The following is a 25127-nucleotide window of genomic DNA, read 5'->3' on the forward strand; positions in this document are numbered from 1 at the left end:
AGTATTAATAAACAATAATGCCTTTTAAAAATATAGATACTACATAAGAAATATCCTCTATGTTGGTGGCAAATTTTCTTATTATAATAAAAGTTTGTCACACTGAAATCTGTCACACATTGTGGCTCAAAACACGGCACGGGCTAAAGCTGCATGACCTGTTTTTGTAACAGGATGTTGCAAAAAAGATGCAGAGAGGAACACATGAGCCAATTCATCCGTGTGCAGAAAAGACAGCTTAAAAACAGATAAATAAATGTGTCATCCAAAAAGTGGTTTATTCTTTCTTTTAAAATTACAAAATACATATAAAAGGTACAGACACCTCAGGATACAAATGTTGCTCACTTAATTAAAAAAAAGAACACCCTGAAACAATGAATCATGATGTAATTTAAGGTGGCTTCAAATGCACGAGGAAGTGTGTGTAACGTACTGTGCAAATGTTTTACACACACTTAACACACCTTAAACTCTTCCAGCTAATAAAAGGCTGACAAACATTCTGGACACTTTGTTCTGGTGAATGTCTCTGCTCCTATGCTCAATTTTGGTAATGCCCAGTTTGCTGATAACCTTTTTGTGGATGATCGCCATTTTAAATACGCATCTTCTGATTTTTGGTGGTGATCTTGATAGATTTGCCTCTAGCATAAACGTCCTCTCTACTATGTCCAAATCATTTTTAGACTTCATGACTCATAACGGATACATTGATCCTTGGAGATTTCATAATCTACAAACCAGAGAATATTCTTTTTTCTCACATGTTCATCACACATATTCTCGTATAGATTTTTTTTTTAATTAATGGCTCTTTAATTTCAAGAATTCATAATTCCGAATACCTTCTATTTGTCATCTCAGATCATGCACCTCTGGCTCTTGATATTGCCTTCTCCCCTCACCACACATCTCAACCTCCTTGGAGGTTAAACCCTTGCTATATGCTGACTCTACCTTCTGTGGGTATATTTCATATTCTACTGATAACTTTTTAATTACTAATAAGTCTTATGCCATCTCAAACACTTTATTATGGGAAATTCTAAAGGCTTATCTTAGAGGCCAAATTATTTCTTATTCGTCTCACATGTCCAGGTCCAGGAGAGCTAGACAAAAAGACCAAACTACAGAAATGTTAAAACTTGAACGTCAGTATGCCCAGAACCCTTCCCCAGAGGTTTATAAGCAATGACTTAATTTGCAACTTCAGTTCAACTTGATCTCAATGAGGGAATCTGAGTAGTTGTTACTACAGTCTTGTGGTAACTATTATGAATATGGTGATAATGCTACTCCTTTACTGGCCCAGAAACTCAGGTGTCACGCTGCCACCCGCAAAATTGTACAAATAAAAAATGCATTAGGTACTTTGACATCTAACCCAACTGAAATTAATTCTATTTTTAAATCATGTTATGCCACTCTTTACACATCAGAGTTTCCTCCCAACTCTGAAAATATGCACCAGTTCCTTGATGACCTAGAAATCCCTGCAGTTGTTACTTTAAAAGCAGGAGAAGATGATGCTCCTCTTAATCTGGAAGAGGTTTTATCCTCGATTAAATTGTTAGTTAGGCAAATCCCCTGGCCCTGATGGATTCCCTTCTTATTTTTATAAGAAGTTTCATATGCAATTAGCCCCATTTACTTTTGTCAGTTTTTGAGGAATCATTGGAACAGGGTTCTCTCCCCACAATGCTGAGACAGGCATCCATTTCATTACTGCTCAAAGAAGGAAAAGATCCCACTTCCAAAACTGTCCCATATAGACAAAATCCTCCCTTTCATTATATCAAATGAACAGACTAGTTTTATCAATGTAAGGCATTCCTTTTTTAATATATGCGCCCTTTTCAATATACTGTACTACAAACACCATAGTAATCTCCCTGAAGTGGCAATTTCACCTATGATCTTGAAAATTGAATCAGTTATTGCCTATAAGGATGTGAATCTTCTTTAAAATGTTTATATCGATATATAAATGATACATATACATATACACACACATATATACATAAAACGATATATAAAAAATTGTGTGTTACAAACAAACAGGGGTGACCTCCTAATACCGGCCATCAATATTGAGGCCAGGATAGTCATTGAAATAGGGCACTATTCAGTTCTCACGCTAATCCCAATGGATCTCCAACATCCCAACAGAATACCTCCACATCCGGCACACAGGTTCAAGGTCCAAGACTTTTCCTAACTTTGACCTATGATCTTAAAAAATTGAATAACTTCTTGCCTATCAGGATATGACTCCTCTGTAAAAAAAATAAAAAAATCATAATGATATATGAAGTATTGTAGGTTACAGGCTGTTCACAAGCAGAAAATCAAACAAGGGTGTAAATATAACGTTGGCTGAGGTAAATATGGGATGAAATATACAACAGAATGGTAAAATAAAACTGGTCTTAAAGAATGACAGTATGTGTGGCTGTGGATGACACCAAAACCTTTCATCTGTACTACAAATTACTGACTGTTGTGAAAATGTAGGTACACGGACCCACAACAGGGGGCGCAAATGAACGGACAATGGAGGAAGTCAAATCACAAAGCTTTACTGTTGTGAACACGCACAACAAACACAACAGATTACAATTATAGCAGTAAGCCGAATTCCAATGGTGTCGTGTGGGCAGGCTCGACGATAGGAGACGTCTGTCTGAGTCGAACCGGAACCATCCGATTTCCTCTGCCACCGAACCCCGGGAATACTGGAGCCGCCAAGTCCCGAACTCCCAGGTGGCCACTGCCTCTGCTCGTCGGATCCGGTACTGCTGGCAAGGAACAGAAACAGTCAGGTGTGGGTGCGGCCGCACCCAGCAACACACAGGGTGGAAACACCACCTCCACCTCTACTCAAAAACAGCACTGTAGGATTGGAATGTGAGTACTTATCCAACCACGTCCGATACGGTCTTCAGCTGACCTAAGCACAAGCAACAAAGTATTACTTCTCTGAATAACACAACTGGCTGAGTTCGTTACCTCCTTAGTAGAGCGATATCTCGGCAATGAGGTGGAGATGCCGTCCTGCTGATATACCTCCCTGGTGATTGATATCAGCTGTCTCAGGTGATGGGTGACAGCTGTCACCCTGGCTACTCCTGTGAGGCAGCAGCGCCCTCCGATGTCTGGAGCCCGCACTCCAGGCAGGGCGCCCTCTGGTGGTGGTGGGCGTAGCGTCTGCTCCATCTCTTGATTGGCCCGTTCTGCTTGCCCGTTGGTTTGGGGGTGATACCCGGACAAGAGACTGACCGTGGCCCCCAGTTCCCGGCAAAAGCTCCTCCAGACGTGCGAGGAGAACTGGGGACCGCGATCGGAGACGATGTCTGATGGTATCCCATGCAGCCAGACGACGTGGTGGACCGGGAGGTCCGCTGTCTCCTGGGCCGTTGGGAGCTTCGGGAGGGCCACGAAGTGGGCCGCCTTGGAGAATCGGTCCACTATCGTGAGGATGACGGTGTTTCCCTGGGACGGCGGGAGGCCCGTGACAAAATCCAGGCCGATGTGGGACCAGGGGCGATGAGGTACGGGCAGCGGCTGTAGCAAACCCGAGGACTTGCGGTGGTCGGCTTTGCCCCTGGAGCAGGTGGTACAGGCCTGGATATAATCCCGGACGTCGGTCTCCAGGGACGCCCACCAGAAACGCTGCCAGACGACTGCCACGGTTCTTCGCACCCCAGGATGACAGGAGAGCTTAGAACCGTGACAGAAGTCCAGGACCGCAGCCCTTGCCTCTGGTGGGACGTAGAGTCTGTTCTTCGGCCCGGTTCCGGGGTCCGGGTCTCGTGCCAGGGCCTCCCGGACGGTCTTCTCCACGTCCCAGGTGAGGGTGGCCACGATAGTGGACTCCGGGATGATGGGATCAGGGGGATCCGACGACTCCGTTCTGACTTCGTCTTCATGTACCCGGGACAAAGCATCCGATCTTTGATTTTTGGTCCCGGGACGGTAGGTGATCCGGAAGTCAAAACGGCCGAAGAACAGTGACCAGCGGGCTTGCCTGGGATTCAGCCGCTTGGCGGTCCTGATATACTCCAGGTTCCGGTGGTCAGTGAAGAACCTTATCGGTCTTCCCGCTCTGGGACAGCACGGCTCCTATCCCTGAGTCCGAGGCGTCCACTTCAACCACTAACTGGCGACTAGGATCGGGCTGCACCAGAACGGGTGCAGACGGGAAGCGCCGTTTCAACTCCTTGAACGCGGAATCGCAACGATCCGACCAGGTGAAGGGAACTTTTGGCGAGGTTAGGGCTGTCAGGGGGCTAACTACCTGACTGTAGCCCTTAATGAACCTCCTGTAGAAATTAGCAAAGCCGAGGAACTGTTGCAGCTTCCTACGGCTTGTGGGTTGGGGCCAGTCTCTCACCGCCGCAACCTTGGCCGGATCAGGAGCGACGGAGTTGGAGGAGATGATGAACCCCGGGAAGGACAAAGAAGTGCGGTGGAACTCACACTTCTCGCCCTTCACAAACAGTCGGTTCTCCAACAACCGCTGCAGGACCTGACGTACATGCTTCACATGGGTCTCAGGGTCCGGAGAAAAGATGAGTATATCGTCCAGGTATACGAAGACGAACCGGTGCAGGAAATCCCGCAAGACATCATTAACCAACGCTTGGAAAGTCGCGGGAGCGTTTGTGAGACCGAACGGCATGACCAGGTACTCAAAGTGACCCAAGGGGGTGTTAAATGCCGTCTTCCACTCGTCTCCCTTCCGGATCCGAACCAGGTGATACGCATTCCTAAGATCAAGCTTGGTGAATACCTTAGCTCCATGCAGGGGCGTGAACACCGAATCCAATAGGGGCAACGGGTATCGGTTGCGAACCGTGATTTCGTTCAGTCCCCTATAATCAATGCATGGACGAAGTCCGCCGTCTTTTTTACCCACAAAAAAGAAACATGCACCCATCGGGGAGGTGGAATTCCGGATCAACCCGGTGGCTAACGAGTCCCGGATGTAGGTCTCCATTGATTCACGCTCAGGCCGTGAGAGGTTGTACAGCCTGCTGGACGGGAACTCACTGCCCGGAACCAAATCAATGGCACAATCATAAGGACGGTGGGGGGGAAGGGTGAGCGCCAGATCCTTGCTGAACACGTCGACAAGGTCGTGGTACTCCACCGGCACCATCCCCAGATTGGGCGGGACTCTGACCTCCTCCTTAGCCTGGGAGCCGGGAGGAACCGAGGAACCTAAACACACCCGATGGCAGGTCTCGCTCCACTGAACCACTACCCCGGACGGCCAATCGATCCGGGGATTGTGTTTCAACATCCAGGGAAACCCCAAAATCACTTGGGAGGTAGCAGGAGTCACAAAAAACTTGATCTCCTCCCGGTGATTTCCGGACACCACCAGAGTTACAGGTGGTGTCTTATGCGTGATTGGAGGGAGTAGGGAGCCATCTAGTGCTCGCACCTGCACAGGCGAGGTAAGTGCCACCAGAGGGAGCCCTATCTCCCTGGCCCATCTGCTGTCCAACAGATTCCCTTCAGAGCCCGTGTCCACCAGTGCTGGGGCTTTCAGGGTTGATTCCTCATAAAGGATCGTAACTGGGAGTCGTGTGGCAATGTGGGTGTGTCCCACGTGAATGTCTCGGCCCACCCTTAGCCCAGTCTCTAGGGGCGGGCGTTGGTGTTTAACCGCTCGGGGCAGTCTCTCACTTGGTGCTCTGTCGAGCCACAATTAAAACATACTCCGCGGGTCTGCCTCCTCTGTGTATCTGGTGCCCTAAATGTTGCCCTGCTCGTGTCCATAGCTTCGTCAGCAGGGAGAGCTGTAGCCACACGGAGCGCCGGAGCCGTGGAGCGTGGGGAAGGCGGGGTGCGGTCGGAACCGGAAGGGAGAGGGACGGCGCGTGCCCGGCCACGCCCTTCGTCTCGTTCCCGACGACGTTCTTCTAACCGATTGTCTAATCGTATGACAAGATCGATAAGCCCATCTAAATCCCGCGGTTCGTCCTTAGCCACCAGGTGCTCCTTAAGAACCAATGACAGTCCGTTTACAAAGGCGGCGCGGAGGGCAGTGCTATTCCAGCCGGACCTCGCAGCCGCGATGCGGAAGTCGACTGCATAAGCAGCTGCGCTCCGACGCCCCTGTCTCATCGACAGTAGCACTGTTGAAGCGGTTTCTCCTCTATTAGGGTGATCGAACACGGTTCTGAACTCCCTCACAAACCCATCATATGTCTGAAGGAGCCGTGAGTTCTGCTCCCAGAGCGCTGTAGCCCAAGCGCGTGCCTCACCGCGAAGCAGGTTTATTACATAAGCTACCTTGCTAGCATCGGTCGCGTACATAACAGGACGCTGTGCGAAGACGAGCGAACACTGCATAAGGAAATCCGCGCACGTCTCCACACAGCCTCCGTACGGCTCTGGGGGGCTTATGTATGCTTCCGGGGAAGGTGGGAGGGGTCGTTGAATGACCAGTGGAACGTCAATGTTACGCACAGGGTCTATGGGAGGGAGAGCCGCAGCGGCGCCCGGAGGGTGCGCTTCCACCTGCGCGGCGAGAGCCTCCACCCTGCGGTTCAGGAGGACGTTCTGCTCGGTCATCAAATCTAACCGAGTCGTGAAAGCGGTGAGGATCCGCTGCAACTCACCGATTACCCCTCCTGCGGACGCCTGCGCGTCCTGTTCTTCCATTGGCCGTTCAACAGCCGGTTGACGCCCCTCGGGATCCATGACAATTGCCGAGATATCCTGTTGTGAAAGTGAAGGTACACGGACCCACAACAGGGGGTGCAAATGAACGGACAATGGAGGAAGTCTAATCACAAAGCTTTACTGTTGTGAACACGCACAACAAACACAACAGATTACAATTATAGCAGTAAGCCGAATTCCAATGGTGTCGTGTGGGCAGGCTCGACGATAGGAGACGTCTGTCCGAGTCGAACCGGAACCATCCGATTTCCTCTGCCACTGAACCCCGGGAATACTGGAGCCGCCAAGTCCCGAACTCCCAGGTGGCCACTGCCTCCGCTCGTCGGATCCGGTACTGCTGGCAAGGAACAGAAACAGTCAGGTGTGGGTGCGGCCGCACCCAGCAACACACAGGGTGGAAACACCACCTCCACCTCTACTCAAAAACAGCACTGTAGGATTGGAATGTGAGTACTTATCCAACCACGTCCAATACGGTCTTCAGCTGACCTAAGCACAAGCAACAAAGTATTACTTCTCTGAATAACACAACTGGCTGAGTTCGTTACCTCCTTAGTAGAGCGATATCTCGGCAATAAGGTGGAGATGCCGTCCTGCTGATATACCTCCCTGGTGATTGATATCAGCTGTCTCAGGTGATGGGTGACAGCTGTCACCCTGGCTACTCCTGTGAGGCGGCAGCGCCCTCCGATGTCTGGAGCCCGCACTCCAGGCAGGGCGCCCTCTGGTGGTGGTGGGCCAGCAGTACCTCCTCTTCAGCGGCCCACACAACAACTGACGGCAAATTCAAAACACTCTCACATCATCGCTCCAGAATCCGTATCAAAAGGAAGACACTGGCACCTACTGGATGGTTCACAAATGTGCATCCATATTATATATATTATATAGTTAAGATTTAAAATACTGTACAGTATGTTGCTTGTAAAATATTTATAAAGAAGTAAAAAGAGGATATCAGCTTTCCTCTTTAAAAATATATAATTTATTTTTGTAGTCTCCTGGGTTGCATTTACTCACATTTTCAAAATTTTACTGATATTCAATTATCAGCAGCAGCTATCATCAAAACTATAGTGTGCCTAAAACCTTTCCCTGCCACTCTATATTAAGCTTATTTCTATCTCTTATCTGATGCAGTAGTGCAACATATCCTTCCACGCTTCCTCCTCTTATCAGTCTTGATCTCATTGCATAATGCATATGTCTGACGCGTCACCACAGAAGATTTGTCAGCTGAATTATTTTAATTTTGTTGTCTTTATATACTCCAGGCTTTGTATGAAGCCAAGGAATCGTTACTTGTCTCTGATGATGCACACTAGTGGTGCTACTCATGAGACGCCAAGTCTTTCAAAATCAAATTACAAAAGACAGGACAATGACAAATGTACCCTGATGTTCTTTGTGACAGAACAACTTGACCATCTCAATTAGCTTAGCATGCACAGTGTTGTCCTTTTCTTTAGTTTTGTCCCCCTCCCTTGAAACATGACTGCTGATTTTTTGACAAGCAAACTTAAGTCCCACAGAGGAACTGACTCATTATACAGGACACAAATAACATACTGTAACTACCACCTGAGCCATCAGGTAGGTACTGCTTCCTCCAAATGGCACTCAAGTAGACCCTCGCCTTTTATCAGTTCCACATTTCTGCCCCCCCTCGACCCCCACCGCCAAATTCCACCAATCAAACTGGATGAGATAGATGATTGAGTAGACACGCCATGCTTGGTTCAAGACAAGGTAAATAAAGACGAGATATCGGTGGAGGCAGATTCCTAGAATGTCAAAAATAACCCCTTCTTAAAACTGTTTTAAGAAGTCTACAAGGCATACCTCATTCTAGATCTGGAAAATCTTGCATAGTTAATTTCTTCTGCTTTTCACAGACTTAACCAACTCTTACACTTGGAAAGTTTGGCACCAACTATTCTTGCCTGGTCACATTTGTTGGTGAGTCCACTTGAACAGACATGCCACCAGTTCTTGCTGAACTTTAATCGAAAATCTATCAAAATTACAATTACATCCTCTAATCAACTTAATTTTGCTCCTGTTGATTCATGTGATTAATGGTCCTCCATGGATGTTTTATTTTTAGCTATGTCCCTCATCTTCTTTGGCAGCAAACCTGGTAGAATCACTTTAGGTTCAATTGATCACATGGCATTTTTAAGATATAAAAAGTCAATCTGCCAATGGAACGTGTGAAAAGTCACTTAAGATTTCTTGAAGTAAGATCTTGGCATTAGCCAAGAAAGAAGTAATTTAATAAGAAACCACAGTATCTTAAAATCTTACTGTGACTCATAAAAAAAGCTTGTTTCATCTCAAATATGATTCCGAACACATTTCTAAGACTCTTTTTAAAAGACATATTATTTAAAACAAGCCTTTCAATGAAATTATACTGAAGTCACTGTATGTTATAATTAGATATTTTGACTACTAATGAGACAAATACACTTTGTGAAATTTTGCATTTTTGCAGTGCATGTTCACACCACATTTTAGACCTATGTGCCCACATGAGTGCAAATGGTATCCTGATCAAGAGGACGCGGGTGCAAGGTGCAAAAACACAAAAGCTGCATGGGGTGGAAATTTGCAATCACACTTTGGTTGTGTGGTGCAGTGCTTTGCACCAGCTGGAAGATCGGGCTCTAAATGTCAACAATAGCTCCATCTCTCAACAGTTGATGAAAATAATGGTTTTTGAGTTATGCAAGCAGATTCCCACAGAAGGGGAGAATTCTCTGTGCTCTTTTCCGATCCCCGGGGATGTGGTGACGTTAATAATCAATATACAGCATGTCTGCATCAGCTGCAGTACACAGTACAGGAGGCAACTTCACAGCTGCAGTACACCTTCAAGAGCAGAGTTCTAACATACAGTATTTGGAGATAAGACTCAGTAATGTGCAACCAATGACTTATTTCTCTCCAAAAAAAAAAAAAAAAGCAATCAGAAGTAAAGCAATACTCTGACCTCACAGTTTGTTCTGCCACATAAATGATAAATGTACATTACCAACTGGCATCGACTTATGAGCCAGTCCATCTCTCATTGTATGTGGCCGAGCAATGAGCCAGGTTCTTCAGAACCCAGTCTCAGAAGAGCCTTCAGAAGCAGCTGCACATCTTTCCTAACCAATACCACCGTCTGACTTGTTCGTTTCTCACCTCCCGGGGTCAAACGCGAAATCAGGAAATGACATGTCACTTTAAGTGAAGTGTTTTCTCTGTGTTTAAGCTCTGCCCCGTCAATGCCTCAAACCTCTTCCTCATTTGGTTCCACTGCTAGCTGTGTGCAGACAAGGGGGGAGCCCCCAGTTAAAAAAAATAAAGTAAAATTTAAAAAAATGAAGAAGCAGACCTCCACGTACACATTCTAAATTAACACAACATTCAGAGTCACAGCTATATTCGGAAGGTTTGTGTCACTGACTAACTCAAAGGTGGACTGAGCTGGAAGATGTGCCAATCTGAAAAAGTAAGGAGCAAAATAAGTATAAGTGAGTAATAAGTATGAGAAAATAAAATAAGTTAAAACTGCTGGTTTGGACCTTTAGTATCTTTTTAATCATGTACTTGAGATGTGAGTAAAGGACAACAACAAATAATGCAACACCCGTTCAGCATTATTTGTTCTCACAACGTGAAGGAATGAGCTTTACTGATGTGATAATTACATAATGACACTTTATGATCCCATTTATCTGCGCAGAGTACGTCAACATGTTTCTTCCTTGTACATGAACAATGTAGAAGGACACAACATAATTAGGGACTATTAAATGCGTTTGGAACTTATGACTTCAAAATTTTGAATAATGAGTCCTTTAATTAACAAACACAAATGAGTAACAAGTTAAGTGCCTTTCACACTAAACGTGGGCGTTAAACATGTCGCACATTACTCTAAAAACCCATTATTTTCAATAAGAAGCTTTGCGTTTTTGACAAGCTAGCGTAACACTCCGCCGGGAGTGCGCATTGCAGCTTGTCGTCAAGCAGTCAAAGTTCATCCCAATCCAAATTTCAACACTGCGCACTATGACATAGCTTTGTGTATCCAACAGAAATGAGGCATCAAGCCGAAACACTGAAAAAGTGCAGAAATGTGTATACGTATACAGCAGTTTTCTGAAGAAACTCCTTTCAATTTTTTTACCTCAAGATTAATTTGATTACTGTACATTTTGAAATAAAAAAACATTTCTTATATTAGAAAACGTGTAATTAAAATAGTTTTAAGAAAAAAATATTCTTTAGAAATCTTTGTTCATCTGTTAATTAAAACCATAACTTATTTGTTGTTGTTTCAGTTGAGTTAATTTCTTGATTAACAGATAACTAATATAGCATGAAAAGTAATGTGTACATCTTCAAGTCTGGTAGATTCATTCATTCATTCATTCATATTTGCATTTAACCAGGAAAAAAGACGCCACACACACACACACACACACACACACACACAAATATTTTTTATAAACACATTGCCATAACATTCAGGAACAACAGCAATCTTAGATTTCTGATGTCCGTCAATCCGGATTCAGATCACCTCCAAAATTTAGTGGAGTCTTCCATGGCCTAATATCTATCTGTGGTGCAAATTTGGTGAGAATTTGTGAAGTAGTTTTGACATAATCCTTCAAAGCCTATAAAAAGTGAAATCCTGATCCAGAATCTGTATCTGGATCACCTCCAAAATTTAATGGAGCCTTCCATTGTCTAATATCTATCTGAGGTGAAACTTTTGTCAAAATCCGTGCAGTAGTTTTGATGTAATCCTGCTAACAGACAGACAAATAAATGAATAAATAAACAATGATTTTCTTACGTCCTTGGCGGACATAAAAAGCCTGGCGAAAATTATTAATCATAATTCAAGTTTTACTGGGCCAATCAACAAAATTTAAAAACTGGTATATAGTTTGAAGTCCACACTTTCAACACACATTAAAACAGAAACTCGGAGTGCAGGGGATTTGATGTTAGGACCACTTAATTCGGTGTGGACTTTACATATCCATCTTAATAGTTCATTACCACCACCTTCTGCTATGAAGTGTGAATCACAGTACCTAATTCAGCCTGCAGGAGCAGCTTGTCACATGCGTAGACTGTGCCATTTTGTGGCCATAGATGATAAAGTAAAACTTTTTAAAATACAAATCACTTCAGAATATAAGTCACATGACCTCCCAAAGTAGTATGTTAAACACACACACACACACACACACACACACACACACACACACACACACACACACACACACACACACACACACACACACACACACACACACACACACACAACTGTGACCTGTGGTGTGGAAAATCCAGTATATCTGCCAATGCTCAAGGAATGCACATTTCATATCTTGTGACATTACAGAATATTCCTGGGGTGATTCAGCCCACCTCCTCCAGTTTGTGAAAACAATAACTCAAAAACAATAAATGCTACAATTTTGTAAGAACAAGTAAGTCCTATAAATGCCCTAGGCCCATTGGTTCAGCTACACCAGATTCCATAGCTTGAGGAAGATGAAAGTTGGGATATCAGTCTGATGCAGGTTCCTCTCCCTCCAAACTCTTCTGTACTTTGCTGCACTGTGAAACTGTCTGATTTTATCATATACCTATAAATGATAAATGCACGCAGAACACAATGCGCGTGCTCTCCGTACGGATGCGGGACCGATCCAAGTCATGGCCATGGAGCTCTGCGGCTGCGGTTACCGAGACCATGCAGCGGGCGCTGCACATCAAAACAGCGAGCGTAGTCTCTGGACCTGTTGCTGCATGCAGCTTGGCACAGCAGACAGGGGGGCAGTGTGAGGGGCCCAGCTTCATTAAACAAATGTACTCAAATGATTATCAGCACGACGGCAAGCTTACAGGCTAACCTCCGCTAACACTGGAGGACAGTCGCCAGTTATGGCTTCTGAAACAAGGGAGAAAAAAAAAGAAACAGCACAGTTCACCTGAAGCATTAGTGGACGTACGTGACACCGGTGGGAAATACACACGTGAAACAAGAGGTGAAGCTCTTAACAGACAGAATATTTTACGTCCACTAATGCTTCAGCTGAACTGTGCTGTTTCTTTTTTTTTCTCCCTTGGCCAAGCCAGCTGCCTCACTAAATTGTTTGGAAAAAGGCGACTTGAACTGGACTCCTACAAACCGTGTCATTGTTTCATCTGAGTTTCTATGCACACGGCTGAGCAGCTGTGCCACTCTCTGCTGCTTGACATTCTACTTCGCTCCATCTTCCTGCACAAGGCAAAGCAAAGAACACTTTGATTTTGCTCGCTGGATCTTCGGTTGGTAAACAGTAGTGAGTGAGGTGCACGAGGGAATTAAAAAACAGAGCTCATTGGACAGTCAGTCTGGTCTGCAGGGAAGCCCGCTGGTGTTATTCGTCTCTCTGAGTCATACCTGGTTCAGTAAGAAGAACATAGAGACAAAAAACACCACTGACTCTAATGTGACAGCCTGGAAATGTGAGTATGTCTTCACAGCAAGATCAGGATGCAGTTTCACAGCTGTGAGCATAAGTGGCGATCACGTTGTCACCGTAGGCCATCGTTACTACTACAGGCTTTAATTAGTCCCACAGCCTAACTAATTATCCCTGGATATCCACGCCCATTTGCTCTACCAGCCTGACATCTTACTGTGTTCTTAGTCTTCATTAGTAGCTGAAAGGAAATGCCCATTTTCCCCCATCCTGCATTATTATCACAAATATGTGTTATGGACCCGCTCTCTGAGCTCTTAATGTGCTGAACAGATATTCACAAAAGACACAAACCAACCCTTGCGTAACAAAATGTTGTTACGTGCAGCCATTGACAATTGAATATAGCAAACAAAGCATTTTTGTATGCATGTGTAAATATCCATCCATCCATCCATCCATTTTCTTCCGCTTTATCCGGAGTCGGGTCACGGGGGCAGCAGCTCAAGCAAAGCCGCCCAGACCTCCCGATCCACACACACCTCCCCCAGCTCCTCTGGGGGAACCTCAAGGTGTTCCCAAGCCAGCCGAGAGACGTAGTCCCTCCAGCGTGTCCTGGGTCTTCCCCGGGGCCTCCTCCCGATGGGGCGTGCCCGAAACACCTCTCCAGCGAGGCGTCCAGGGGGCATTCGGAAAAGATGCCCGAGCCACCTCAACTGGCTCCTTTCAACATGGAGGAGCAGCGGCTCGACTCCGAGCTCCTCCCGAGTGACCTTATCTCTAAGGGAGCGCCCAGCCACCCTGCGGAGGAAACTCATCTCGGCCGCTTGTACTCGCGATCTCGTTCTTTCGGTCATGAGCCAAATCTCATGGTCCAATACAGTGACCGCATCACTGCAGACGCTGCACCAATCCGTCTGTCGATCTCACGCTCCATCTGTCCCTCACTCATGAACAAGACCCGGAGATACTTAAACTCCTCCACTTGAGTCAAGGACACTCCACCGACCTGAAGAGGGCAAAGCACCTTTTTCCGGTCGAGAACCATGGCCTCGGATTTGGAGGTGCTGATTTTCATCTCGGACGCTTCACACTCAGCTGCAAAACGCCCCAGTGCACGCTGAAGGTCTTGATTTGTCAATGTCAATGTCAAATTTATTTATATAGCACATTTAATACAGAAAAACTGCCCAAAGTGCTGCACACACCCAAACAATAATAACACAGCAGGAACAAAATGGCTAAAATGATAATCATAACCAAATCAGGAATCGGCTAGCTTGAGTCGAAAGCCAGAGCAAACAAATTAGTTTGTAAACAAGACTTGAAGATGTTTAGAGACGGGGCCATACAGACATTCAAAGGAAGCCTGTTCCAGAGTCTCGGAGCCGCCACTGAAAATGTATGGTCTCCCCTGGTTTTCAGCCGGGATCTTGGCACTTCCAGAGTCAGTTGATTGGCCGATCTCATATTTCGACCAGGAGCATGAACCGACAGAAGCTCAGAGAGGTAAGAGGGAGCCAATCCATTTAAACATTTAAAAACCAACAGCAACAATTTGAAATGAATCCTGTAACTGACTGGAAGCCAGTGCAGAGAGGCCAGTACAGGAGTTAAGTGGTCCCGCTTTCTGGTGCCCGTAAGCAACTGCGCTGCGGCGTTTTGGACCAATTGTAGACGGTGAATGGACATTTGATCTAGCCCACAATACAGGGAGTTACAGTAGTCCAAACGAAAGGTGATAAAAGCATGAATCACTCTCTCCAAGTCAGCCCGGGGCAAATAGGGTTTAACTTTACCCATGAGACGAAGCTGAAAAAACTAGACTTGATTACAGAGTTAATTTGCTTTTCAAATTTAAAAGAACTGTCAAAGACAACACCAAGATTCCTTACAGATGGGTGGCAGTGGTTACTCAGCGAGCCCAGAGCAGTGGCATCAAATAAGTTCCCAAATACCACAATCTCGGTTTTAGAGTCATTCAGATTAAGACAATTATGGGTCAACCAGTCCTTCAAACAATTATTCAAAAGTATAAAATTGTCTCTGCCCGGGTACAGCGGAAGATAAATTTTCAGATCATCTGCGAAGCAGTGAAAAGGAATATTATATTTTCTAAAAACTGACCCTAGTGGCAGCATATACAGAGAAAACAACAAAGAGCCCAAAATGGAACTCTGTGGTACTCCGCATTTTAGTGGGGCAACATCAGACGAATAAGGGCCAAGGTGCACAGCAAACGAACGATTTTCCAAATAGGATGTAAACCAACGTAAGGCAGTACCTTTAATGCCAACATGGTTTTCAAGGCACGACAACAGAATTTTAAGGTCAACTGTGTCAAACGCTGCCGTTAAATCTAAAAGAATTAAAACAACAGAATGACCAGAATCAACAGTTAAAATTAAATCATTAGAAATTATCAAAAGTGCAGTTTCAATGCTATGGCGCAACTTAAAACCAGATTGAAATTGTTCAAAAATGCCATTAGCTTCCAAGTAAGTTTGAATTTATTTAAAAACCAAATTTTCCAATATTTTGGATAGAAAAGGCAACTTAGAAATTGGCCTATAATTTGCAAGGACTTCATTTGACGAAGCCAACAGAACCACATCGTCCGCAAAGAGCAGAGACGATATTCTACATGTGTATATATACACACACACACACACACATATATATACATATATATATATATATATACATACATATATATATATATATATATATATATATATATATATATATTCTCTCTCTTCATCAATTATCCAGTAAAAATACAATCAAAAACATCAGATGCGATTCATTTTCTTCTTTTGATTAGGGCTGAAACAATTAGTCACCAAAAATCAACAGCTATCATTTAAGACCCAGTCACACATAGCAAGAATGTACATGAGCCATGCGCGACACGGCAAATATTGCCATAATCAGATGCAGTCGGGAGGATAAGAGGCGTGGTCAGCTGTGTCAGAACACATCTGGATCACCTCGTCCACACCTGCACGATGGCATCCAAAGCGAATGTAGACAGCAGGTAGATGACAGGTAGATTCGCGCGTCGGGACGGAGCCGCTCATGGTGCACAACAAACACCTCCGTGTTGGAAACCATTTGGAAGATTCAGACGGCTTTCGGGGGCTTTTCAGTCGAGTGAGTATCCGAGAAATTGTGTAACAGCTGGCTGTCTCACACATTTTCTGAAAAAATTTTCATGAAGCAAAGCGGCAGTCGCTCAGCCATTTCCCTGACAGTGAAAATCCGACGAGGGGGCTGGACCTGTGTTCACTCAAAGCCTGCCCACAGACGCAACCGACAGGCGTGAAAAAACCCACGCATGCGCACGAAGGTTCAAGCTTGGCTGATGCAAGCGCACGATTCAAATCCATATAGTTTTTGAAAAAAATAAAAAGGTCCGTTACTTTTCGGACAGACCTCGTATACATAAATCTATTGGTTTGTGATACAGCAGCACAAATTCATTCTCATTCATTCCATGATGGCTGCACGGAATTAAAAGTGAAGCGGGGGGGGGGTCGTTATGGTTAGGGTTGGGGGAAGGAGCACGGCTAGGTTATGGTTAAGGTTAGGGTTGGGAGTAGGAGTAGGGTTAGTAATAGTGAGTTAAAAAAAAACCTGTCACAAAAATTTGAATCATTTCGTGACGGGAGCACAAAAAAAAAAAAAAAAAACGCGACACTGGGCTGTTAAGCTATACAAAAAACAAACAAACAAACAAACACATACTGTCATGATCTGGACTTTTTGTGTCATGCTTGCTCTGTTTTATTCTGCCTAGTTTGGTTTTGATTTGCTTTGGTTGTGTGTGATTTCTCTTGTTGGGTTTTTCCTGTTTGGCTTTGTCTCTCCCTGTCTCGCTTGTCTGTCTGTATTACGCCGCATTCACATCGGGCGCGACGCGAGCGACAGGTTGCCATGTAATCCCTATGGAAGGACGTGTTGTGGCACCAAGCCACGCAGCGCAACGCGATGGACGCGAATGAAGCGACGCGAGTGAAGCGATTTTGAGCGATTGGTGCATTTGTGGCGCAATATTGCGTCGCGTCACGTCGTGTTGCCCTCCTCCCCACGTTGAAAAATCTGAACTTTTTCATCTTATCACACCGCGATGACCAATCAGGGACTGAATATGTAGTGACGTGGAGATGTCTGGAGTGTGACTGAGTTGGATGTGAACATGTTCTGTCTCTGGTAGCCAGCCTGTGAGCAGGACTTATGTCCCTTTTGTCCTTTATTTCACAATTATGACATATTTTGGGGGAAGTGCGAGCTGCAGCCCTGCAGCAGGGGGAGCAGAGTTTTTTCGTTTTCACGTGCGTGCAAGCGAATCTTCCGAAGATTATTTTATTTATTAACTACACAGATGTATAATAAAGCAAATGGTGACTGGTTTCTAAACACAATTATGGCAGAGTTTTTGGAGCGAGCGAGCAGCCCCACAGCAGGGGGAGCGGAGGTTTTGTTTTTTTCACGTGCGTGCGAGCGAATCGTCCGTGAAGATTATTTTATTTATTAACTACACAGATGTATAATAAAGCAAATGGTGACTGGTTTCTAAACACAATTATGACAGAGTTTTTTGGGGGAAGAACGAGGAGCAGCCCCACAGAAAGCAGCTGCGTTTTTGTTTTTTTTTACATGTGCGCGTGTGAACGGGACAGGGAGGTCCTCAAACTGGGTCCTGCAGAGGCGGAAGGACGGCTGAAAGCGGCCATCATCCAGACGCAGCTCCTGCAGCAAATAATGATACTCCCCGAATTGGGAACATCTCATGACGTTTGTCAGCTTTCCACAACAACTCGCTCCGTGTGATCAAGGTCCGTCATGTTAACTTGACTGACAACCAGAGCCGGCGAGCGGAATGGAAGCTCCTCCTATTTGATGATGCACTGGGGCGAATTGTCACAGCGAAAGCAGAGTGACACACCGGGTGATGGTGGCGCGTCCGTCGCCACGCGACCGATGCGAATTTGTGGCGTCTGGTCCCGTCCGGTGTGAACGCGGCATTAGTGCTTGGTGGTGGGTGGAGCACACTGTGTGGGCCACATCCTGATCTGGAGTTTTCCACACACCTGTTTCTAATCTGTAGCTCATTCGCTTCCAGCTCTGTAACTGTTTGTTCCAAGTCCTGCTAGTTACGTTGTGCTTTTTGACAACCTCCCTGTTTTTTTTCAACCACGCCTTACCGCCTGATGTTTCTGATTTGTTTGCTGATATTGGACTGCCTTTTTGTGTACCAGACCCTGCATTACCAACCAGTAAACAATCTTAAAATTCAGAGCTGTGAGTGTCAGTGGTTCAACAAGACTCCAGAAATTGATGTAATTATTTTTTAAAAGGTTCTAAATGTTAATTTGGCATAATTAGGGTTAATTTGTAAATACTTGACTGTAGTTTAGGCCCTACCCAAAAAGAACCTGTACCTTATTGGATACAAAACTATTAAGCCAAGACCGGAGCATAATGATGCTTCTCCACATGTCAGGTCGTCCTTAAAACATTCTTGAGAAGATCACTGCACCAGAAGCAATTTTTCAATGTAATTTATTTTCATTTATATAGCGCCAAATCACAACAAAGCTGCCTCAAGGCGCTTCACACAAGTAAGGTCTAATGTTACCAACCCCTAGAGCAAGCACACAGGTGACAGTGGTAAAGAGAAAACTCCCTCTGAGGACGAAACATTCAGCAGACCAAACTCAAAGAGGTGACCCTCTGCTTGGGCCATGCTACTGATACAAATTCACAAAAGGAAAATAGAGGAAATGTTGCCGGTGCACAGGACAGGAGGGTTTCAGAAACAGACACCACACCCATCTCTGGATGGAGCCGCACCTCAAAAAGACAAAAAAAAAAAAAACACTATCAGGCATCAGAAAGACAACAAATACAGTATAATTTGTCAGCATTAAGCAAAAAGAAAAACACAAGAAATACTAAGGTGATTGCCGGCCACTAGCCCTAAGCTTCACTAAAAGACCCAGCCTTTAGATAAAGTTGAGGGCGCGGCCCGCTCCATTTCCTAATAAAATGAATTAAAAGAGTAAAAAGCGTAGTAACATACTATGCCAGTATGCTAGCAAATAAATGCGTCTTAAGTCTGGACTTGAACATCTCTACAGAATCTGACTGTTTTATTGATGTAGGGAGATCATTCCATAGAACAGGGGCATGATAAGAGAAAGCTCTGTGGCTCACGGTCTTTTTATTCACCCTAGGGACACAGTAGCCCTGCACCTCTGAGAACGCAAAGCCCGGGCCGGTATGTAGGGTTTAATTAGGCCAGCTAGGCAGGGAGGTGCCAGTCCGTGAACAATTTTATAGGCTAGTAGCAGAACCTTAAAATTTGATCTCACAGGGACAGGAAGCCAGTGAAGAGCACGCAACAGTATAATCAATTTTGGACAAATGGCTGCCTCCACTTCTTAGGTCACAGTGATGTAGTGCTCTCTTATATGTGGAAGATGACCCTTTTTTTTTTTTTTAAATCTTATGGATCCATCTCTTTCATCACTCCCATAGTTGTGATGCCTCGTATTCACCTTCAAAAAGGTAAAATTGTGCCAGATCAACATGCAGACACATATCGAATCTGCTGTGGTACCAAAACAAAAAACTATTTACAAGCAAAGTAGTATTCCAGCCAGATAAAAGCCAAATCAACACTTGCACCCCCTAAAAGGTGTCACAAGGTCCTGGATCCAGATGCAGCTTGACAAATGTTAAAGAGCATTTCCTCTTTTAGCAACAACCACTTCCAGTCAGATTAACAAAAATTAGATATTTATTCTTCCAGTAAGAACCAAACAGGCAAGCAAAAACCTCCCGTGGCAAACATAATAAATGCTAAGGGATTTTTGTTTTGTTTTTTTTGTTTTTTACAGTCAAAGAATTATGTTTTGAATTGTGAAACCGAACAAGTTGATCCTATAACAATACATTTTGAAATGGCCTCTGACGTGAGCAGACAGGTTGTATACGCCTCACTGATTAGATCAGACTCAGCCCTGTCTGCCCGTACCTGACCAAAAAAAAAATAAAAAAAATGATGGCCTGAAAACAAGCTCAGATTTGACACAAAGCTCTCAAACGTTGGCTGTGCTTGCAGTTTGCAAAGTCATTTTACAGATACAGCTTTTATCATTGGTGTTTCATTTTGAACAACCCCAAAGTTGATTGTTTGAGGGATAAAAGAATTTATTTTTTGACCCCCCCAAAAAATGAAGTATGTATCGAATTTCTTCTTGTTTCGTTGATCATAGAATCTAACCACTTACAGTAAAGTCAGTTTAGTGTAAAATACTTATATTTTCACATTCACAAGGCAAATGAATCTGGTTTGTTGTGGTAGAATTTTTATGTATGCTTCGGCTGCATTGCTTTTTATGATATATTAACCAACCAAGACAATTAAAATATTCATTTATTTATATTTAGTTAAAATACATATGGACTAAGTAATATGTTTGAGTTATACAGTTTTGTTTGCATTTTGGCAACACTGATGATTATCATGATTGAGCACTGCTAGCAGAATATGGACACCTTTGTGAGAAATCATTTTAAAAATGTAAGGTACATAACACTTTATTTGACATTGTAACATGTACAATGAAAGGTAAGGTGCAAGCCTGTCAGTGCAAATATAAACCTGAATAAACCACACACAGACTTGAAAGGTCTGGAGAAGAAAAGAAAAAGAAACATAAAATTTAACCAAATGAAAGAGGTCTAAGAGGTCTAATTTGCGCTCTTCCAGAGCACAAATTAAAAACAAACAAAAAAAACAAAACAGAAAAGTATGTACAAAACTGTGCTATTTCAGTGGCAGTGGATAATGCACATAAACAAATATTGCACTCATTTCAAGTGTGCCATGTGATCTGGCTATTTGGTTCCACTGGCATTCAAAGCTCTTACAGCAGCTGGGTAGAAACTGTTTTTCAGTCCATCTGTACTTGCTTTAATGGGCCTGTACTGGCTGCCTGATGGCAGCAGCCCAAACAGAGAGTGGTCAGGGTGGGATGAGTCCTTTAGGATGGTGATGGCTCTCCTGAGACAGTAAGAGCCATGAAGGTCCTCCAGTGTGGGTAGAGGGTACCCAATGATCTTCTCTGCCATTTTGGTAACCCCCTGGAGCTCTTTCCTGTTTGCCCCTGTGCAGCTGGTAAACCACATACAGATGCAGTATGTGATGATGCTCTCCATGGTAGAGCGGTAAAAAGACAAGCAGTTTCTGGTTTACATTATTTTTCTTGAGGATTCTCAGGAAGTGGAGTCTTTGCTGTGACTTCTTTACGAAGTGTGTGGTGTTCCTGTCCCAGGTCAGTTTCTCATCTATATGGACTCCCAGAAAACGGAAGTCCCCGACCCTTTCCACACAGGACCCCGCAGTGATAAAGGGCTGAATGCCTGTTTTGTTTCTCCTTAAGTCTATGATTAGCTCCTTGGTTTTGGATGTGTTCACTAACAGGGGCCTCATGTACAAAGCCAGCGTACGCACAAAAACCTGGCGTACGCCCGTCTCCACGCCAACGTTCAGATGTATCAAAAGTGAAATGAATGCAAATGTGCGGTGCGTCACGCAAAAATCCTGCCTGGTGTATGCACGTTTCTACAACTATTGTTCCACTGCCGACGCGTAGACGTGATGCTGGGAATCGTTAATAGTGTGAAAATAAGAAGTCATCAGAGTGATGTGATGTGCACATCAGCGACACAATGATGAGCAATTAACACACCCACAAGTTTGCAATTATATGGATGGATATAAAAGCACGTGCAAAGTGATGCGTAAAATGGCACTAACAATGGCTGCGTTAGCGTTGCTAAAGCACCTTGCAAATGGTGCAATCGGACGTGGGCATGTACTCGGGGAATGCAAGGATTTACTTGCAAATGACGATAATTGCCTCATAAACCGATTTCATTTAGGCCACTGTCACTGGATTTGAGCACAGAGCGCAATACGGTGAGCAGCCAGGGGTTGTCTGTGCCCACACAGGTGCTGACCACGCTGGGCATCCTGGCATCATGGGCATTCCAGCTGCACGGCGCACAATGGGGGGCTGCTTGGTGGTGAAATAATTATTCCTAATGAAAACCAGTGCGGACACGTGGTTATGTGCGCATTCAAATGTTTTTTTCTTTATTATTAATATGTTTTCTTTTTCTTGATGGTGGAACTAGAGAGCTTCTTAACAAGCCCCCGACTGTGTTCAGTAGTTTTCAATAAAAGCATGTGTAATGTTAATGTCACACACTGTCAGCCGCCATGTACCTAATTCTTTTTACTGCAGTGTGTGCGCGCAGCTCAGTTTAGCATTTACACACACAAACGTACTTATTTAATTTCCGTTTTACAATAGGACAAGCTGAGAGAACGGCGAGCTAACCATAGATTTTGTTGTTGAATGGATGGTGTTGAATTCTGAACTATAATCCACAAAGAGAAGACAGGTGTATTACCCTGTTGCTCCAAGTGGGTCAGCGTGATGTGGAGGACAGAGGTCATGGCATCCTCTGTTGACCTACTGTATTGGCCTTGTAAGCGAATTAGTATAGGTCTTGAGTGGGGGTTATGACCGGCATGATGTGACTTCTAACCAGTTTTTCCAAAACACTTCACACCAGCGGTGTGAGTGCAACAGGTCGGTAGTCACTGAGGTTGGTTATGGGGGATTTGTTGTTGGATATAGGGGCTATGGTGGAGGTTGTCAAGCATGACGGGACAACAGACTGTGTCAGGGACCAGTTGAAGATTTTGTTGAAAATCCCAGCAAGCTGGTCTACACAGTCTTTCAGCACCTGTCCGGAGATGTCGTCAGGGCCAGTTGCTTTGCGTGGGTTGACACCCTCTAGCGTGCGCCTCACCTTATGCTCCCCCACAGTGAAGTTGCCCCCGGTTACTGGCGTAGATGTGGCTGCTCCTGATGCCACAGTCTCAAAGCGAGCAAAGAAGAGATTTAACTCTTCTGCCAATGTGGTGTCACCTTCAGCAGCTCTGATGCTGGGTTTGTAGTTGGTGAGGTGCTGGACCTCCAACCATGCCTGCCTGCTGCTGTTGCTGGCCAGGTGGTCGTCGATCATCCTCCTGAAACCCTCCTTCCTGATGCCTCTCTTCAGGTTGACGTGTGGTGTACTGAAGAGAGCCCTATCACCAGCTTTGAAGGTGGAGTTTCTCTCCTTTAGCAGCTGCTTCACCTCCCTGGTCATCCACAGTTTCTGATTGGGGAAGACCCAGATGCTTTTCTCCACTGTGATCGTATCTACAGCGTTCGTAATCTAACACACTGCTGTGTCTGTAAACACATCCAGGTCCTCATCCTCAAAGATGTCCCAGTCTGCGCTGTTGAAGCAGTTCTGCACCTGATGAGAAGCACCATTTGGCCATGTTTTGACCGTCTTAATGGTGGTGGGGGTGGATTCCAGAGGGGGGTATATGCAGGGATCAGTTGCAGAGAGCTGTGGTCTGATTTGCCTATATGTGGTGCAGCTCTGGCCCTGTAGCCTTGCTTAATATTGATGTAAACTTTGTCCAGTGTATTTGCTCCTCTTGTGGCACATTTGACATTTTAATGAAATGTGGGGAAGCACTGATTTTAATTCCACACTATTAAAATCACCCGCGATAATCTGCACGGCGTCTGGATGTGTGTTCAGCTGTAGGCTGATGTTGCTGTGTAAAAGTTCGAGGGCTGAGCTAGCATGATGGTAGAATGTAAACAGCAGTCATTTAATAATTCCACTGTAAAAGGTGATTTGTCACCTTTATTTTCTCTTGCTCAATACGAAATTGAAATTTTGCATAATAATTTTGCATGTGTGTGTGCGGTCAAAATATTCATATCTATAATGGGGGGGGCTGCAGAAACTTCGTTTTAACTAAAGATTCTGCACACAAACCCATGTGTAGGTTCTTGCACAATCAGAGGAAGCGCAGCTGCTCCATCACTGACAAGCCTGCACAAGCTTGTGCCTTCTTATTAAAAAAAATACAGGATAATGGCTGAGCTGTGTACAAATAGACTGCACCCATTGCTAAAAACTCATCACAGCTCCCTCATGCATGGCAATGACACCAATCCAACATCCGCTTAATGAATAAACATGCAGTGGAGTATTCACCTGTTACATTAATGATTAGTCTGCTCAGACCACTTCCTGCATTGCTTTATTATAAACCATTTGCTTTTCGACAATTAGACCTGCTGCAGTGTTTCAATGACATATAAAGATTGATAAACGGAGAGGACCGCAATGTTTCTGTGTAGGCTCTCAGTTGTCCAGGTGGTTTCCACAGTAGAGAAGCCTGAATCTTTGACTGCACTGGGTTGCTTGACGCGAGGACGTTTCGCTTCAAATCACAGAAGCTTCCTCAGCTAAAATTCTTGCTCTGGTAGTCTGACTTCTGTCTTGACTCTTGTAGAGAAGAATAAACAGAAGCCAACAAGTTTTGTTTTTTTGTTTTTTTTACCTTTCACAGATACGGCTTCATCATTATTTCATTTTTCCCCCTAATTTAATTAAATTACTTGTATGGAAAGCCCTCACAGTATGTGGGTACCCACGATGGTCCCTGGACAAAGTGCAGAAGTCCCAGAGAACAAAGAGACCAGATAGACAGGAGATGGAGACAAGAAGAAAAGGAGCGTCTCTCCCAAATTTAGCAGGAGTAGGGGAAAAACTACAGAGGATCTTCAGACAGCACAAAATCCCAGTTTACTTTAAACTGGTTAACACCTTGAGACAGAAATTAGTTTACCCTAAGGACAGGATCCCTAGTTACAAACAGAGCAATGTAGTGTATTCTATCAGATATCAGGAAAACTGTAACGAACACTACATAGGTGAGACTAAGCAACCTTTACACAAAAGGCTATACCAGCACCGCAGAGAAGGCGCAAATGGACCTCAGTCTGCAGT

General features: G+C 44.6%; 1 protein-coding gene across 4 annotated transcripts in view; it reads right to left on the reverse strand.

The window, feature by feature from the left end:
- nbeal2 (neurobeachin-like 2) overlaps nt 1–25127 on the reverse strand; it is a 144182-nt gene that overhangs the window by 98651 nt on the left and 20404 nt on the right. Inside the window, exon 1 of one of the 4 annotated variants that reach the window (XM_034174950.1) lies at nt 9737–9781. The exons of the other annotated variants lie outside the window; for them this stretch is intronic. Within the exon in view, the coding sequence (XP_034030841.1) occupies nt 9737–9766 (30 nt within the window). The 5' untranslated portion in view covers nt 9767–9781. Of the gene's footprint in view, nt 1–9736; nt 9782–25127 lie in introns of those variants that run through there. 4 annotated transcript variants of the gene reach the window in all.

This window comes from Thalassophryne amazonica, chromosome 7 (genome assembly GCF_902500255.1).
Source record: "Thalassophryne amazonica chromosome 7, fThaAma1.1, whole genome shotgun sequence".
Classification (NCBI taxonomy): Eukaryota; Metazoa; Chordata; class Actinopteri; order Batrachoidiformes; family Batrachoididae; genus Thalassophryne; species Thalassophryne amazonica.